The sequence below is a fragment of the Topomyia yanbarensis genome, chromosome 2, assembly GCF_030247195.1.
Source record: "Topomyia yanbarensis strain Yona2022 chromosome 2, ASM3024719v1, whole genome shotgun sequence".
Classification (NCBI taxonomy): domain Eukaryota; kingdom Metazoa; phylum Arthropoda; class Insecta; order Diptera; family Culicidae; genus Topomyia; species Topomyia yanbarensis.
The window spans coordinates 319,287,845-319,308,163 of record NC_080671.1 but is presented as its reverse complement, the minus strand read 5'-3'; the positions used below and the strand labels follow the sequence as shown (position 1 = coordinate 319,308,163).

Genomic DNA, 20,319 nt, shown 5'->3' with positions numbered 1-20,319 from the left:
AGAACTCACTGTTTCGTTATCAACGCATTATTTTGTCTTTGAAGTGAACTTATATATTGATTTTTGAGAAATAGTTCATTTATTATAAAGGTAATTCACAAATTGTTCTCAACATCGAATTCCTTGAATCACGTAGATGTGTTTTCATACCCCGATATTCAAAATCGGTTTAGTTTTGCCCCTAAAACACCAGTAAAGCAATACTCTGTATGAAACAATCTCATTTTTAGCGAGAACTAAAAATACAAAATGTCTAATATCTCCGCCGCTCGTGCACGGATTTAGACAATCTATAGCTTGTTAGAAAGGTATTTTTACAAGTTTTCTATTTATTTGCAGTTTGAGGGACAATATTATATTGTTCGAAAGTTATTTGCAAAAAACCTGCTGTATTTTGACAAAATCGCCCATATCTCAGAAAGTAAACAACATATCGAAAATCAAAAATAATAGTGTCAAATGGCAACGTTAGGCCTTTCATTTGAAACTAATTTCATTAAGATCGGTTCAGCCATTGCTGAGATAATTACATGACATTTTGTACATACATACATACACACATACACACACACACACACACACACATACAGACATTGTCTCAATTTGTCGAGCTGAGTCGATTGGTATATGAGACTCGGCCCTCCGGGCCTCGGAAAAAGTTGTCAAAGTTTGAGCGAATCCTATACATTTCTTTTGTAAGAAATGTAAAAAAGATTGTTTAAAGTCATTATTGAACTTTAAATTCATGACAATTTCATACTGCATTGCAGTCATCTATGGAAACATTGATTGCTGCAAAAAATCAAGTTTTTCTTCCGTAATGCTACCTAGATCTATTGGAGCAATAGAAGCGTTGTGTCGAGATTAACTTGGAGGCATGGTAGTCATCGTACTTTTAGCCGCGTTACCTACCTAAAGCATAAGATGATCCCACATTGTAGGATGGTTGTAGCTTTGTAGCATTGTAGCTTAGACGCCGGCGTCGATGATGATGAGTTATGTTCTATCAATGACCATGCGGTAGACTTGGGTGCAACGCCTAACTCCTACTTAGCAGAAGGCAAAAGACTCTTCACATTTCCTTTCGATCATGTCCATATGAGCTTGCCGAGTCCTAGCTTTCCGTTTTAAGTTTATGACTGATTCGCTCTAGAATACCTATCCGTCTTTCAATTTCATTGCTTTCGATTCTCTTAGTCTCAAATTTGCCGAAAATAGCCAACAAAATCGATACATGTTTAATAAACATTTAATCTCAACCTTCAAAATTGCTTTTATTCCAAAATTAGTGCTTGCCATAAGATAGCGATTTATCAATTTTGGAATATATTTTACATAGTTTCGCGTTTTAGTTTTCAACATCACTCTTTATTTATATCAAACTTATGCACTTCAACTAGAAAATTTAAAAAATCTGTGCCTCTGATTTATGCAAAGCTTTGTTGAATTTTAAATTTATGGTATGTCTAATATTTCTTGATTTTAGAATATTACCAGATAGTATACATAAATATTTGGAAGCCGAAATATAAATATATTGGGTCAGTTTCGAAGTTTTGAATTTCAAACTTTAAAACGCTTATTCCAAATATTCACGGAAACCGCACGGTACCAAAAGCACAATGTCTGGAAGAGGTCTCCGGTTTAAAAACATTACAATCGCGTAGGTTACTGATATCGATTAAAAGCTATCACTGATCAGGACATGCGAGGCTCGCTCAGTCTCGATAGGTTTAATTTGATATCAGTATCACTCTGTTTTATCAACAAAAGCCACGTGTACTATAGCGTCCACTTTGAGTAGCCAAAAAGTGCAACGCTGCTGTTGTCTGTTGTTTTAGATGTCCAAAACACACTAATCATTGATTTGGGTGGCTACTTTCCCGATGATTTATGCCGGTCACTCTGAATCATCGCAATCAGCTCGCTCGGTTTTATTTTGTTATACATTCGTAGGTTCTTAGCTTGTTTTCTTGCCTCACACGCTCTGTATAAAGATGCGTTCTTCGCAAGGGTTTCGCTTCAGTTAGTTGTGTGTTGTAGACGAACTCAGATGTCCAGTGAAGATAAAGTGCACTAAACGTGTGGTCGTGGTTCAAGTTCATCGTAAGTGTTACGAAAAGGCTGTGTAATGTTTATGAGCATCCGCTTCGGTTTTAGATATAATACTGGTGTTATATTGAAATGTTCTTAGGTGTATCACTTCCATACGCCTTTCTTGTACTGGCGTCCAGTCACAGTCACAGTCAGAATAATATGAATGTAATCGTACATCTCGCGTGTAAATCGGTTTTGACGTTGCTGCTTAACTAGACGAAAGCAACGGGATTTTCAAGGCATACAAGAGGACGAACTAAAAGCAAAAGATGGAATTGTGCAGTGAAACCAGTAACTTCATTATTCTTTCATAATGCTGACGCTGCGTTTTTTTTTAAATTAGTACTATCTGAACAGCTGTTCTACAGAATAAACTAAGTCTTTTTTGATACCTGCTTCCGATGGTGCTAGTTTGAACAGTTTCCATTATTTACCAACACATCGATTCGGTGAATGAAATTTTTACCGGTAGGATATGTAGACCATGTGCAGTGGCCCATAGGAAAAACGCATTTTGAAGGCCAGTGTTGTTGCAGTGCAATAAGAAAATCCGATGTACGAACAAGTGCGCGTCTTAATCGGTACCGACGCCTACTGGCGGGCCTTGGTGATTACAGTAACCGGTCTATTGGGGGTGAACCAAACATTAAAAGGCGAATTGAAGTGCATATAATAAACTTGACATCAAGCCAGTTTAAACATGATTTTAACAATTGATCTAATTCTGCTGAGTCATGCAAGCGTGTACATTTTCTATTGGCAAAAACAGGCAGTTTCCCAAATAAAAACCATTTTTGATAACTGTATTCAGATAAAACACTTGCAAGGGTTTGGAAGGAGATGATGCGTGGCCAAACCTTTATGGATTCCACCAAATGTTACAAAATAGATAAGCCACCTTATCGTTACCAGTGGACTCAAATGGTATTGATAAGAGCTGAGTAATTATGTAAGGTAATAAAAAGTTGTTGATAGATTATCATGAACCTGGCGCATTGATGTTTTTAATGATCTGATTGGCGGGTTGGTATTTCTGATAGAGTAATATTACGCCACTTTTAGATTTTACGTGTCAGTATGAAGATTCTATTGCTGGCACTGTTTCTTGACAAATTAATAGCGTTAGGGTTGATGTTGCTATCTTTAATTGAACCAAAAAACCTGAAGAGAGGAGTAATAGCTTTTTTGAACAAGCGATGAAAGCAACGAATTAAAAGTAGATTACCACATTAAACCTGGTACACCGTGGTAATCTTAAACGAGACGTATGAAATCCTCATTCCTGATAACAATTATTAAGGATCAAAAGCAAAATCGACATCACAGGCTATCAAAACATGGTATTCATTGTCTGTAGAATTACTTTAAGCTGTCATCAGTTCCGAGGTTCGTTCATTCGTTTTAGGCAGTGAAAATTTGGCAGCAGTTGACATTCTTTCAGTTTCGTTTTCCAACAGGACTTCTCATCGTATGTATCAATATAGATTACAAACATTTAACTAATACATATCAATCAGAACACACTAAAACATCATCAGTAATATACCTGCAAAAGCTAATAAACAGTCGCCAACAATACGAGATCAGTAAACAGTGGTTTCGATGTATATACAGAGCAAGTATTGTTTTCGATAGGAATAATATTCTAAAAACAATTATTTGAATCAACTAAAACACTCTATTTGTTCTAGGTTTTTGTTTCAATAATTAATAATTGGGTAATAAATGTGAGTATTTACATTTAGCCATTTACGTAAGCCTCCAATAAGTAAGACTCTGTATGCATTTTTGCAATACGGTCAAAATCGCTCGAAGTTACAGCAAATACAATGGTTGCCAGATTAAAAGATTTATTTTTTATGGTGTGTTGCACATCCCTTTGTAACGGGATTTTTAAAGATTACAAAATCTAGTTTTAATGAATAAAAAAAACAATTTGAAACTAAATATATAAATATAAAAATAATCAATGTAATTATTCACAAAGGCCTTAGATAACTAGCTTTTGTTTAGTGTACGCTCTTTATCTACTATAATTTTGGCGCAATAAGGTCGTGTGATTGTTACAACAATGTGGCTTACCTTGCATTTTTCAAGAAATTTCATTCTTCAGGATAAGTATGTTCAAAAAGTGTGTCCAGGCATTTTTAAGAATTATTAGGAACCATTCATAAACCACGTAGACCAAAATTTGCTAATTTTAACCACGACTCTCCCCTCCCACCTGCCCTTCGTAGACTTCAGTAGACTTTTCTCAAACCCGTCGCTACAAGTCCATATAACCTCTTTGATTTTTTCAACATTGTGGAAAACTTGAAATTAGTGAGAGGTGTATTATGGTGTTAAAATAAAAATTAATCTTGAGGTATTCACATTTATTTCAAGTGTTTCATACGATAAGGATCAAACCATACATCGACCATATATCCAATTTTCGTCAGTTCACAATTCATAGCTGCTCGAAATAGTCAAATTTCACTTATCGAAGTTGGCAGCATGACTCCATCCATAATACTTCTGTTACACCGTCGATAAATAAATGGACGCAACAAATTTCTTCTGAACATTGATGCATCATTTTAGCGGTCCTTATTTTCTTAAAAAGGTATATAGTGTATTTTTATTTATTTATATGGTTTTACGGATTTGATCGACGAAAGAGCAGAAAAAATTAAATTAATAATGCAAACACACTGCTAGGCTTCAATCAAGTAACATAACTCTTTTTCTAAGAGATTGGTTTACACATATGACCCGCATAAGGACCTTTTATTGATTAGTAGTTCAAGAAGGACAACAAACTGCATAAAGTCTACGTAGGCTTTTGCTAGACCCCTCCCGGTCCCTCATAAGAGTCCATGTGGTTTGTGAACAGCCCCTTACTAAACTTCGAACAGTAGGATAGTAATTTACAGAGAAAAATAACACAACTTAAAGAATAGGTTCTGTCAACTTAAATTTAGGTAGTTTTGAGTTTTGCATCTCATTCGAACTAATTGGTGTTGTCGAAAACAAAACGACAAATTCGACAAAGTCGCTCTCTTCCGTTGAATAAGGTACCTACGTTTGAGTTGTTTGAGCTTTACTATAACTTAGATAAATTCAACTTACATTTGAGTATATTAATCCTAAGGTTTTTGCCGTGGTTAAATGGAAACTACCTTAAACGTGGTTTACTTGAATTTATCCTAATCAACGATAGCCCGAAATTGAATCGAAATAACTCAATTTTAGTTAGTTTTTCATACGTATGTAGATACGTTCTTCATCCAAACAGTGCACAATGGTCCCAAAGTCGTCTTTAGACAAACATATTTGCGCTCAGTTTTTTTTTGTTTTCAGTACAGCATTTTCGGTGCTTCTTCATTTTTTGATCAATGTATTAAATATATTAAATATATAAATTAACTATAATGGTTGACGTTAAATATGGTTGGTCCAGATGTAAATTATTTCACACACTACTTGGGGCTTTTTTGTCTAATAGAGATTGGACATTCGGAAACTCTGCTAAGTTACCCCAAACGCCAACTAGCCCCGGACTCCCCTACTCCTTTAGAAACATTGACTAATCTCGCAAAATAGATGTTCTGTGATTGAAAGCCGAATTCAAAGAGCCATCTTCAGCTCTTAAAGGTGCAAACCATTTTTTTTTATTAAATTTTGTAAAATTTGTGTATTGTTCTAAAAAAAAATTTTTTAAGCCAAAATCTACAAACAGAGTGGTCGTGCCCGTTCCCCTTAATATATGTTAGGTATCCATTTTCGGGATTATATAATTTGTAGTGATTGGTCAGTAGTACTCTTGTTTGCAACTTTCACTATTTTAGCATAGATTAAAACAATTTCATGTGTATTATTGGTTGGGCTTCTGAAACTGAGCCACTAATTTATCGATAAAGTACGTACAATCGCACATTTTGCATGCTGTATTTTTTTTGCATCACAGATCAGGTCTAACTAATTCCTGAACATTAGAAATGCACGAGTAAACTGTGTTCTGTTCTATTGATGTTAAATGCAAAATAAACAAGACGCAAAAGGATGACAAATTTTTTCTTGCTTCGTGTAAAATTTAGCTTGTAATCAACATCAACGTCTGTCATCAATGTTGCTCACAGTGTTTGCAAACTGATAACCACCATAACATTTTATATTAAGTGATGAGACTTTTTTTTATTCATTTTTGCGTGGGGTTAAAATACTGCGAAGTGTTAACTGACATACGGTGTGCAGTAAGCAAATGTAATAAATTAATAAAATTTATGACTTTTGTCATTCTGGCAGGAGCAGATGGGTTAAGAGGAACACATGGGTTTTCTAGTTGCATAATATTTGAGGTAAAGCACAATCACCACGAACACATTTTTTCCGAACAGAAGGCATATTTCCATTTACCTGAGCAAATACTATAATGTGCAGGAAGAAAACTTGGTTTGAGTACCTGGAAAAAATAGAAAACGAAAATTTAGTGTTGCTTGCAATATGAAGGATTCGATATTTTCAAACGGAAATGGACGTAGAATTGTAGTTTATGTCAATAATAATAATTATTATAAAGACATTTACTTATCACCAGCCCATTTTGAACTCTAAAGGCGCTGAAATTTAGAAGAGATTTTCTTATAAATTACTTTAATTAGATTCTTTGAATCAATTATGTGTATAGTTGCAGTTTTGCGCAGTGGAATATTATTTAATCTAAAGACATTTCGCTGAATAGATTATTTCATCGAGAATGATTTCATCAAATGACAAATTTTACAAATTCGTTTTTTAAGTACTTTCAAAGGTTGTAAATTATAAAGACTGCTTTAATATGCCTCATCGCTGTTAATATACTAATACATAATTCTAATTTTAGTAAATTGGACAAACGAGTTGACTACAGGTTCACTTGTGAGGGGCTATTTCGTCCGGTGACTTTGGGTCGCTTCGGTTTCTTGGTATTGGTTATGGCGTTTCGCCGGTTTCGTATAATAAATCAAACAAAACATAGTTGTGTCTTTTCTAATTTTTGTCTGTTTGACACTGTCTTTTCGACATGTTCCTCGTTTCTGCGGTAGCACCTCATCACATGAGGTACGCCAAATTGAATCTATATTAAATTACATTTCATTTCGATAAAATTCAGGTATGTGTAATCCATATAGTATTATTTGTTGCTGTATTTAATAGTTGTTCATACAGGTTTAACACAGGCTTTTTATAATGAATGACTGAAGGGGTACACCACTGTAGAGCACGAAAAGTAGTCATAGATTTTTCTGGACTTCATGAAGAGACGAATCGAGATCCTATGAAATGCGATTTATGATACTAGTTGAGAGGTTCAAAAATTGAATTTATATTGATTTTCAAGTAGGCGCAGCCGCAGTATTTTCTCCATTTCCAAATCTATCTCTCGTAATTTTTGACCTAAACCCAAAAACCACATTTTTTGATTCCTTGAAACGATAGCACGTACGTACGTACGTAGGATGTTTTCCCGAAATTTTGATTTTTCGCGAATCGGCGCACGTTTTAATAGAAAAAAACACTGAAAATGTGTTACAATTCCATAAAAAATTGCTTATTAAAAATACGCCATGATGAAATAAAATCGCACGTATTCGTTGAACAAAGTACTTTAAAAAATACTGTGAAAATTTCGGAACGAACAAAAATTATCTGTTCGAGTTACTTTTCTGACCAGCTTAAAATAGTGGTTTCGAGAAAAACGCGGTGTAAGTTTTAAGTGCCACGATTCCACCTTGATAACACTAGTTTACAAATTTTGGGGTGATTGCATGAAAGTAAGCAAAAAGGTATTTTTAAGTCAATTTTTGGTCGCTGAACACGAAAATCATATCCATTTTCTATTTCAAAGAATCGTTTATGTTTTTTTTTTTTGAAAAACGTGTTTTTGAGCACTTTTTGCAGTAATTGATCAATACCTCAGGAACAAATTTTCCGATTAACACAATCGATTCACCATTCCAAAGGTGTTGGATGTGCCCATTCCAAAAATTCATAACATGTTTGGATTGAATATCAAAAAATTAGGGTTCAGAGCAACCAAAGTCAAAAAAGTAACTTTTTGTAAAATTACTAAAAAAAATCTTTTAAAATCTTATGTGACAAACTTCTCTCGTTAATTTTAAGCCTAGGATCACGAAAATCCGATAAAAACTGTTGATGTTATTAGGCACCGAGTACAAATTGTTCTGTTTTTCACATATCTCTGTAGTTCTTAAATAAGATTACACTAGCTTAAAAGAAGAATGAAGTTGCGAGAAAAAGTGTTTTCTAGATTAATTTTGGATTTTGAATACGAAAAACATACTCAATTTTTCTTTCAAAGAAATTCGAGTTTTTTTAAACGTTTTTTTTACTTACCTGCTGTAATTTTTGTACAGAAAAAAATATTTTTCATGTTTCCAGAATCTAATCGCGACAAGTTAATAAGAAAGTTGTTTTCTAAGTCAATTTTGGGTCGATGAATGCGAAAGCAAGCATTGTCGAGATTTTTTTGAAAAAGATGTTTTGGGTACTTTTTTTTAGATATTTGTCGATATCTAAAAAGGATCCGACCGAAACAAACAACTTACAGATCGAAAGGTGTGCCTTTTATGAAAAGGTATAATATACGTAGATCAAATGTAAATTTATTATGATTACACGCGGCCAAAGTTAAAAAAATCTATTTTTCGACATTTTTAAAAAAAATTCATATTTCTAGTTAAAAGTTTATAACAAATCAAGGACAGAAGAATCTTATGTCATATATATCAGTTTTACATAAATTTTGGCCAATGGTCACAAAAATCGGATGAAAAATGTAGATGGTATGAAGCACTGCTTGAAAATGTTATTTTCACAGCTTTGGTAAAGTAACAATGTTTTATTTTGATAAAATATTTAGAAAAACGTACACTGAAGTCTTTTTTATGCGGATTTTTTTATGCGACTTTTTTATGCGGATTTTCAAAGTTATGCGTTTTTTTATGCGGATTTTCAAAGTTATGCGGTTTTTTATGCGGATTTTCAAAGTTATGCGGTTTTTTTAATGCGGATTTTCAAAGTTATGCGGTTTTTATGCGAATTTTCAAAGTTATGCGATTCTTTTTATGCAGCATCCTTTTAATTTCTAGGGCATCACCTGAAGCGACTTTTATCGAAAGATAGATCCTCGTGAATACACATGCTTAAACAAAAGACATAAAATGTTGATATTTTTATTTTAGGTTATAAATTACTAGTCTTTGGGTTAAGGATATGAGAAGCATTCTTGATGTAGTGAAAATAAAAACAGAAAACGACTGAATACCTTTTTACCTTTCCCATAATAATCGGTCGGAATTTCAACTTTTTAACCGAGGCCCGCAGAGCCGAATCTCTTATCCCATTCGTTCCAGTTCGGCGAGATCGGAAAAAAAGTCTCTGAGCGTGTATTTTTTTACTTGGTGATAAAGCTTTTACGCCGACCCGGCACACGTTCAAAGGTTAGACCATACTACCGATTTCGTCCATCGTGTGCCAGAGTGAGGGACTCTGAACAGAGAAGATAACTCTCTATTCCTCTAAACTCCACCAAGAAGTCCGACATTTGCCTGATCCCCCGGATTCCATTTGAAATGACTACTTTGGGAGGAGGCGTGTTAATGCACTTCACTTGATTCCAGGTCTAGCTGGTCGTGCTAGATTTCGCTTGTCTCGTAACCGCCATATCAGTCCTGCACGGCATGATATTCTACATGCCTTCCTCTCTACGTTGACCAGGATGCCGTGGTCGATCTGGCGATTCCTGTTGGAGGGTGGTTTCCGGTTCACTGGTGCCCCAACCAGGGTCTGTCGCGTTCGGTGCTACTCGGCGCAGTTCCCGACGGTGGATCTTTCCTACTCCGACGAAGAGTTCCCCGGCAGTGGAAGATCTTCCGAAACCGATACTACCCGGGCAGATGCCGAGGTCGGTCCTGCGATTCGGGGTGGAGTGTGACTTCCAGTTGTCAGGCGCCCTGACGAGCATCTGCCGGAGCTACTTCCCGATCTATTCGAATTAGTCCCCGGCGGTAGGCCTAGTCTACTCCGACGGAGAAATTTCCCGACGTTGAAATTTCTCTCGAAATCGTTATCTCGATGCTGGTCGGTTAGGTGCCGAGGTCAGTCTTACTATTCCAAGGAGTCACGGTTCCGACAGCATAAGTCATTAAGTGACTTTACGCTTGTCTGGACATGCCATAGACTCAGGTGATTCGCATTTAATGCCAAAAGATTCTGACTCCTGCGTTGCAGAAGAAAAAGAGTTAAGTAGCCGGGAAACTCTAAGCTTGCTCATATGACCCTACTCCACGCTTTTTTCTAAACTTTCTTACTTCAAATCCTTGCTCTTCCTTGAGTACTATGGCTCTTAATATTGAAAAATATTTCACACCTTATGTGTTTTTTATGCGGATTTTCAAAGTTATGCGATTTTATTTTATGCGGATTTTCAAAGTTATGCGGATTTTTTTTATGCGGATTTTCAAAGTTATGCGGTTTTTTAATGCAGATTTTCAAAGTTATGCGTTTTTATGCGGATTTTTTTATGTGGTACGTATCCCCCGCATAAAAAAACTTCAGTGTAATTGTTGTTTATTGCATCGGGATTTTTAAACTTTTTTGACACCAACTTAGTTTATAATAATCTAAACAATGGTCAAAAAGTTCCAAAATTTTGAATTCGAGCAACAACAAAACCCAAGTTAACCCACATGCCGTTATAAACAATAACATGTTTAAACAGCTATAACTTTTGATTTATGCAAGATTTGGTCACAAAAACAAATAAGGCTATTAAATTAGACGAATGCCTTTCATTTGAACACTAACCGTTGCAAGTATCAGCTCTAGAACTAAAATTATTGTAATTAGTCTGATTGGATTCCGATGGAACAGTACTGCCAGAGACAGTTTACGTTGACGACGAAAAATGGAATTATCGTATGTTTTCGTTATTTTGAAATATTATTCAAAACTGCTCAAACCTAATAATTTGGACAGTCTTCGACTACGTTTTCTACGCAACAGGACTATTGTAAATATTCTACCAGAATTGTATCGAACATTGAATGGTAGAAGTTTAGCTGCTTTTAGCACTGCGAGGAAAGCACGTATTTTTAAGAAAAAGATGTTTCGTGTTTCGTAACTCTGCCGTTTTCAAGGAAAAATTGTTGTGAGACCTTATATGCACTAGAAAAAAGTTGGGCAGGAAATGGTTATAAGCACCCAGTATTTTGAATAAAAACGCGAATTTCCAATTCATTTTTATCGACTAGTATCCTAAATGTTCATATTAGAGACCAGACTTCTGTAAGAAATGCATATAGCGACCATATTTAATAACCAAAATATGGATAAGTGCACTTCTTATGGGAAAATTGTCTATCTTTTTATTAGATTTTGAGTTGAAATTACAATTTCATGTTTTTTACTAAATAATGTTCATAAATTACCACTGGTACCAGCGAACGAAATATAAATATAAAAATAATACTGAAATGGCCTTAATATGATTATGTGACTGGTGCGGGTAGTTTTGGTTAGGGTCTTAAGAAAAAACGTTAAAATTTTGTTTTGCGTACATTTTAGAAAAATAGGGTCGGGGCCTTATCAAACGAAAACTGGAACAATCAGTGTTATAGTATGTCGTTTGTTTGTAATACGTCAAATACGTCAAGCGCATTTGTTTAGTATGAAAAAGTCATTGCACTATTATTATTTGAATTTTGCGTCTCCCTCAGAATGCAAATATTTGTTAAGCATCTACGTAACGGTCTCCGTAACGTTGTCCCTGTTCCATTCAGTAAGTAGAAGTAGCAATCTGGTTGAGTAGGATTACTAGTGTTTGCTGGTACCAAGCAAACATTATCTCATCTCATTGGAGTTTAAACTAAAACCAGATTGAGGTAACTGATTCACATTAGCTTGTTATTATTTCCGGTGCCAATATTTGATCAACAGCACGCTGTAGAACGTCGATAATATCGATAAAAAGAACAAGCTAGTGTAGTTGTGTTTTGATCATCACCCTTGAATGAATCTACTAAGAATCGGTACAACTACCGGTGTTTATACCAAAACAAACCATGGAGTAAGGGAGAGTGGGGAAATATTAACATAGTTTTGTTTTGGAGGGATAACTACACTGATGAGTAGATTGTTAAAGTTGCTGGTATTTGTGATAGACGTCTAAATACTACAAGGTGCGCATTTTCGCAGTGTTAGAAGCTGCTGAACTTTTACTTTCCGATGCTCAATACAGTTCTCGTTGAATATTTACAATAGTCCAATTGCAAGAAAACGTAGTCGAAGGCAGACCAATTTTTTCTAAATTTGAAGGTTTTATCCTTTTTCAATAATATTGTCAGACTACAAAGATATTTCAAATTTTCATGTTTAACCGTTAACAGAAATCCTCCCTGGCTATAACTAGTAGTGCTCAAATGAAAGGTAATAGTCCCAGTTATTACCCTTACTTGTTGTGAACAAATGTCAATGTCAACAAATGTGAATGATTTCCAAACTAAATGTTTAAGCTGTTCAAAAACCTGATTGTTTGTCAATAACATGAACATGAATGAGTTAAAAATGTCATTAGAATTCTGAGCAGAATTCATTGGAATCATGAACCAGATAACATCAAAATTTTGATCAGGCTTCCATCACAATGTTGAAGGGAATAATGGAAGAAGAGTAACATCGCGTCAAATTCCGTCGGAACTCTTAGCAGGATATTCATCAGAATTTTACACATGATTTCGTTGAACATATCAGCATGATGAAATATTATTTCCTAAAAGGGGTATTGGATTGAGCTAATTTGAGCATTAGGACCTAACATAAATTAAGTTTGTTATTTTTATTTAAAATTAATCTCGTCAGTAACGAGCATGTGCAAATTTGTTTAATCCAATTTTTACTTATGGGAATTAATGTTGCATAATGCCAGGTGTTTAAAAACATCGTCCAACTAGACACCAAATTAATCCTAGTTACTGGCGAGATGAATTCGAAACACGAAAATCAAATTTAATCAGCATGATTCTATCAGTATCCTGAATAAATCATAATCTTCCGTAGATTTTTATCTTGAGAAGGATTCCACACCTCTGAGGATCTTTTCTCTAGAATCCGGCATCAAAATTCAGAGCAAGAAAACGTAAAAATACGGATAAGGATAAATCGAAATTCTGAGATAGATTTCATTTCAATGCTAAGAAGATTTCGATCAGTATCCTGAAAAAGATCAAAATAGAATCCTGAGATATCATCAGTATTCCAAGAGAGTGCCAGAAAACGACCTAGCGCATTCGGTATAATGCAACTTTATGTGCGAAAAAGGCTTGCAGTATCTAATATATTGGATGGTATTGCGAGAAAAATGCACTTTTAATTTTAAACTGAAAAAGTTTCGCATTTGGCAACACTGCCGTTAAAAACTAGTATTATTTCTACATTCCTTAAATTTACTTCAAAAAGCAATTAATTGATTGATTCTAGTGCAAACGGTACCAGACATATGGTCAGAAGAAAAGCAATTTTTTTTAACAATTTGTAAAATTTTGGACCGAAAGGTGGTTAAATCGACACAATAATTGGCTTTAGATGAGCAATCCGTGAAGTTTGATTTCAAGTTTTGTTTTTTTTGTCACGTTGCCCGCAATAATTCAAATATAAGCATTCTTTGAGGTGTAACAAAAATTGAGAAGAGCATAATCTTAGAACTCCATTCCCAAAAAAAAGAGTTCTGTCGACTACACAGATCGAATTAGCACTATAATCAGAGATTCTAGTTGAAATTTGATTTTTTGTTGAAACACCCGTATAATCAAATGACGGAAAATCGAGTCCTCGGATAAACGAATCCCTGGATAATCGAGTCTCACCAGTACCACAAATGGATTAAAAATGTTTTTTTTTTAAATTTTTGAATGATGAAGGGGGAGGGGGGTAAAGGTTTCAGCGTGAAAAAAAACACTTTTTTGCGATTTTGTTAGAACTTTGCGTGACGCAAATTTATCAAACCTTTTGTACATTATGGTGTATCATGTCAACAACATGCTGTAATTTTTCTATGCAATAATATCGACAAACGATTCGGTGACAAAGCTCGTTTGTCGATATTTTTGCATAGAAAAATTACAACATGTTATTGAAATGATATACTATAATGTACAAAAGTTTTGATCAATTCGCTTCGCAAAATTCGCAAAAAAAGTGTTTTTTTCACGCTGAAACCCTCACATCCCCTTAATTACAAGAGCAATTAAAATGCATTTTTCAATAATGGTATTTGACAATAGTTGCAAAAAATTTTACCATCAAGAATATAGTAGATATGGACGCGATTAATAACTCCCCACTCTCCTCTATCGAATGACTCGGCGTCTCATGCAATCAGTAGAAGCATCATCAAAACCCATGAATATTCACTCGTAGTTACACAAATCCTAGTCACCCTCTCGGCAAGTGCAAACAGTTAAGGAGAGTCGCTATCAAAACGTAAACAACCCCGAACCTAATGATACCTAGATTCTATAAATGTTCATACCATTTGCACCACCGCCTTAGAGTGACTGCGGAAACCGAACGAGGTGGATTACCTTCCGGCGATCTAAATATTCACCGGTCAGCTGATATGCGAGCAGGATTTTAATCAAGTTCCTTGATTTCAGATCGGTACGCGCTTGGTTCAAGCGAAGCAACATGGAAGCACTACTCAACAGTCAGTGCGCGGCACAAAGTTTGGGTCCCGCCAATCAACTTTTTGCGATGCTAATTCAAACCATCATGGCGGCACAGTGTAGCATTTCTCCACCAGATATGTGGCCCAAGGACTACGGCCCGACGGCTTTGGCCCAAGGTTTGGAAGAGTATGACTTCATAATAGTCGGTGCTGGATCGGCCGGTTCCGTGGTCGCCAATCGGTTGTCCGAAAATCCGGATTGGAAAATCCTGCTGCTGGAGGCCGGTGGGGATCCTCCCATCGAATCTGAGGTATTTTGATAGTTTTGTGATTGTTGAGTTAATGCACTAAGCAACTACTAACAGGTGCTAACATTTTTCATACTTTTCATGGCTCTCACTACATACTAACAACATGGGTTTCATTAATGGTGGCGGACATGTTCTGCGTTTACACAGGTTCCAGGATTATTTTTGCATGTTCAAAACACATCACACGATTGGCAATACTACGCACAACAGTCGGAGATGGCTAGCAGAGCAATGCCCCGAGGAAGCTATTGGCCGCGAGGAAAAATGTTGGGAGGTTGCAGTTCCATGAATTTCATGCTGTATGTGAGAGGAAATGATCGCGATTACAACGGGTGGGCAGAGAACGGATGCGACGGATGGAGCTGGCAGGAGGTGTTACCGTATTTTAAAAAATCTGAAAACAATGTTGATTTTGAAGAACCGGCATTTCATGCTACGTTCGGTGAATTGGCAGTTGAAAACATTAAATCAAGTGAACCGTTAGTAAAAGTGATCGTGGATGCTGCTATTGAAATGGGATATAAAAAGTTGAAGGATATAAATGGCGCCCATTCCATAGGCATCGTGGAACTTCAAGGAACAATCGTGAACGCAACTAGACAGAGTGCTGCAAAATCTTTTCTGTTAAATCTCGAGAGGCCGAACTTGCATGTTATTAAAAGAGCACACGTCAGCAAAATTGTGTTCGAGGGATTGTTGGCGAAAGGTGTGCAGTTCAAACTGGCGAATAAACTGGTGAATGCATTTACCAAACGAGAAATAGTTCTTTCAGCTGGGGCCATTAATACTCCTCAGATTTTGATGTTATCCGGTATTGGGCCTAGAGACCACTTGAAGCAAATGGGTATCAAATCCATTGCAGATTTACCGGTCGGACAGAATTTACAAGATCACGTCATTGTGGCATACTTCCTAAAACTAGAACCGAGTGGAGAAGTAAATAGTGATATAAAAGAAAACTATATTCAATACTTGTTAAACCGATCGGGCATTCTAACCGGAATTAGTGGCACGCATCTGAATCTTTTTACCAACACCAATGAGGAACAAAGCCAGTATCCTAATCTACAGTTTCACTATTTATTTTTTCATAAAAACGATGATTTCCGCATTTTACAGTATCTCAAGCTAATGTCCTACGAAGCTGAAATCAACAAGACAATTTTCGAAGCTAGTAAATCGCATGACGTTGTTGTTGTTTGGGTTACTTTATTGAACCCAAAATCAGTGGGCCATCTGGAGCTAGTTAACTCAGATTCGTTCAGCAAGGTAAAAATTTTCGCCAACTTTCTCGAAAACCCGGATGATACACGGCAGCTATTAGATGGATTAAAACTTCAACGCAAATTTTTACAAACTGCTCCCTTAAGAAAACACAAAGCAACTGAACTGACATTCGATATTCCCGAGTGTAACCGTCATTCAAGTGATTCTGATGAATACCTAAAATGCTACGTGAGCTATTTCTCAACAACCATCTACCATCCCGTTGGAACAGCTAGGATGGGCCCGGATAGTGACAAACAGGCCGTGGTAGACCCTCGGCTGAGGGTAAGGGGTGTAAAACAACTACGAGTGATTGATGCAAGTATCATGCCGAATATTGTGAGTGGTAATACCAATGCACCGTCGATCATGATCGGTGAAAAAGGTGCTGATCTCATCAAGTCGGATTGGCAGCCACACGGGCTGCTTCAGCAACATTCAGAGCTTTGAACAAGTTGCTGCTAACAATCTAAACATTATGTCTCATTGTCGAATAACATGCTTTTTTGTAGCTTCTAAAGTAACCTTCGGTTATCCTAGATTTTTCTTATAGTTGGTACCATTATTCTTCTATCTGCAAAATTCTACCTATGACTGGGCCTACACAGTAGAGAAATCGAAAAGGGCATGCAAAAGTATGACCAACGGATGCTTTTGGCCGAGGGGAAAGTTGCTGGGTGGTTCTGGAGCGATCAATGTGATGGTTTATATTCGAGGCAATAGACGGGACTACGACCAGTGGGAACAGCTAGGTAACACTGGTTGGGGTTGGTCGAAAGTGCTAGAATACTTTAAAAAATCGGAAAATAACATGAACCCGCTGATAGCTGATTCGAATGGTGGAATGTTCCACGGCAAAGGCGGATATCTTACGGTGGATTCATTGCGTACAGATACTCCCTTGGTTGATCAGATGATCCAGGGTGCGAAAGAGACTGGATATCCGGAAGTATTGGACATGAACGCTGAGACTCATATCGGGTTCAATCGGCTCCAGGGTACTATTGTAAATGGAACGCGATGCAGTCCAGCGAAAGCTTTCTTGGCCTCAATTAAAGATAGACCAAATTTACACATTATTAAGCATGCGACCGCCACACGGGTTCTTTTCAATCTGGATAAGAGCGTGAGTGGTGTCAAATTTGTGGTGAATGGAAAAGACGAACTGATGGCTACAGTCAGAAAAGAAGTGATCTTGTCGGGAGGTGCGATCAACACACCGCAACTTTTGATGTTGTCCGGAATCGGACGAGAAAAAGATCTCAAAAAACTTAGTATTACCACCATCTCCAGCCTAAGCGTCGGAAAAAATCTTCAAGACCACAATGTAGTTCCAGTATACTTTAAAGTGCATGCTTCCACTGCTGCACCGTTTGATATGAAAACAGAATTAGTGGACCATCTTTACCAGTTTCTGACCAAACGGAGTGGTCCTCTGTCCAACCATGGTCTGTCAGGATTGACCGGGTTTGTAAATACTGTCAACGCAACAGATCCATTCCCGGATATCCAGTATCATTATTTCATGGGCAGAAAACAATCGGGACGTACCGAACAAATTGTTGGATTGATCGGATACGAGGACGCTGTCATGAAATCTTTACTGGCAGCAGAAGAGCAAGCTGATCTGATTGGAATATACGTAGTACTGTTGAATCCCAAATCATGGGGCAAAATAAAACTACGGTCAACCGACCCCATGGATAAACCAATTATAGACACAGGCTATCTTTATCACTTAGACGACGTGAAATCGATGATAGGAGGAATACGAATCCAGCAAAAGATAATGAGTTCAGCGGCACTGAAATCCGCCGAACCGGAGTTGGTTCGTGTCGACATTCCAGGATGTGCAGCAGTGGCGTACGACACGGATCAATACTGGGAGTGCTACGTGCGACACATGGCTACCACCCTGTATCATCCCGCTGGAACGGCTAAAATGGGACCGGATTCCGACCCCGAAGCCGTAGTCGATCCCAGACTTAGGGTGCGAGGAGTGCAGGGATTGCGTGTGGCAGATACCAGCATAATGCCAGCCGTTATCAGTGGGAATACCAACGCACCGACGATGATGATTGGAGAAAAGGCAGCCGATATGATTAAGGAAGACCACGGAATTGCCGTTCAGCCGATGGTAGGCAGTAAAGATGAGTTGTGATTGGGTTTACTATCACTGTTTTGTATTAATAAAAAAATGTATTGAAAAATATACTCGGGAAATGTAACGGGATGGTTCTTTATTTTAGGTGCACTTGCACAATCGGGCGAAACATATTTTAGATTTTTTTTTTGTTTGCAGAAATCTCACTCCTTAGAACCAAAAATTCCACCATTACAATTATTTAAAGAGATGAACCCGTAAAATCAAAACTTTGCTAGCAAACGACTTTCGATAAAAAATGATTCACGAACAAAAGTTTTAATACGTTTTCAAAAAATCGGTGCACCTTAGGCTGTTATGTATAATATTTGACGGTCTTTTCTTTAAAAAATGTATAAATGTTTTATTGACCTTAAAAGTTGCCAAGTTTGTGGAACACCATGCTCAATTTAGACCCTTTACACGAAATTGACCTGCTTAGCCTTGTGTAACTCTCGAACATCTTTTGAGTAATGGCACGAGGAGAAATCATATGGCCATCGTGAAACTTCAGAAATGTCAGTAGACGCTTTCGGAGGCATTCTTTCAAGTACTCCTGCCTATTGACCGATCCGGTTGTCACGATAGAGGGACGCTCCGCTTTCCACACGAGCAAATTGCCTGCTAAATCATGTCTTTTTTGGCAAACTTAGACATATTGTGCTTTGTAACTTCCCCATGGACGTCGAATTTAGGACTATCAGTGAAAAAAATGAGCCCATGATTCTGCCAGAAATCTACTTTCATCTAAATATAAGATGCGGTTTCGTCAACAGCTGCCCTTCATCGCGATTGGACACCTTTTAGACTTTGTACGTGTGTATTTCGCCATTTTTGCATCTTGCTTAAATACAGTTATTTCGAGACGTCTCTCCCTGAACAATTTTTCTTGAAAGCTTCGACTACCCGCTTGTCATTCTTTACACACGGAGCTCCATTTTGGCGATTGTTTTCCTTTCTATCACCGGTCAAATGTTCGTTATATCGGTTCAAATTCCAGATTACTATTTCCAACTTGGCAATGGCACGGTGAAAGAGATGCTAGGTACTTGTGCACAATTGTGCGCCGCTGATGTTCTTCTGACTCCTTTTTCGCAAAAGTTGTATAATTGTTAGTGAAACTCACACAATGCAAACAATACACATTGAACTAATTTCACTAAAAATACGTAGAGGAAAACAAGTTACAGATATTTGAAACTAATGCAATTTGATTCCGTACACCCTTTATCGCTCATCCGAATTACAACGCTAAAGCCGAAACTATAGCTGTGCTAGTTAATCTTACATTATTTTTGTAGAAAAATAAAGGCCAGAATTGAATGAAGACCACTATAATCACCTAGTGTCTTAATTTCGAAAGCGTTAGAGAATTTGGTCAATTTTGATTGCTAATGGCATCACTGTGCGTCTGTCAGCTGAATTTAACGGTACGCACTACACGAATTATCCGCAAAGTTCAGTACAGTACAGTACAAGGACAAGCGTGACTTGATCTTTGGTTCATGAACTCAGTCGATCAACTCTTTTCTTCATAGCAGCCAAGTCTGTCGGATTTTCATCCATTGTTCTGACGATACGCCCAATGCACCAGTGTCTCGTGACCGTAGGTTACATAGATAAAAAGTTCTTTTAGTAGAGATCTTAACCTTAGGGTCATTCGCTTCTTTTTCGGATTAGAAAAATCTCTAACCCTATGTGCAATTGGAAATCGAACCCAGGTGATCTGCGTACAAGGTAATCGATTTAACTTACCAACTATGCTATGGCCGTCTCCTGATGACAAGTTGTTTAAC

General features: G+C 37.0%; 3 protein-coding genes across 11 annotated transcripts in view; 2 read left to right on the top strand and 1 right to left on the bottom strand.

The window, feature by feature from the left end:
• LOC131683731 (flotillin-2) overlaps positions 1-20,319 on the bottom strand; it is a 503,804-nt gene that overhangs the window by 103,875 nt on the left and 379,610 nt on the right. The gene's annotated exons all lie outside the window — the stretch shown is intronic.
• LOC131683719 (glucose dehydrogenase [FAD, quinone]) overlaps positions 1,972-20,319 on the top strand; it is a 33,812-nt gene continuing 15,464 nt past the window's right edge. For 2 of the 4 annotated variants that reach the window (XM_058965957.1, XM_058965956.1), the window contains exon 1: positions 14,671-15,114. In XM_058965957.1, coding sequence (XP_058821940.1) covers positions 14,824-15,114 — 291 coding nt within the window. In that variant the 5' untranslated portion in view covers positions 14,671-14,823. Of the gene's footprint in view, positions 2,107-14,624; positions 15,115-16,933; positions 18,609-20,319 lie in introns of those variants that run through there. The other 2 variants (XM_058965955.1, XM_058965954.1) reach the window with 2 other exon arrangements.
• LOC131683729 (alcohol dehydrogenase [acceptor]-like) lies at positions 15,121-16,927 on the top strand. The gene has a single exon (XM_058965973.1). The coding sequence runs from the start codon at positions 15,331-15,333 to the stop codon at positions 16,828-16,830; it is 1,500 nt and encodes a 499-aa protein (XP_058821956.1). The 5' UTR covers positions 15,121-15,330; the 3' UTR covers positions 16,831-16,927.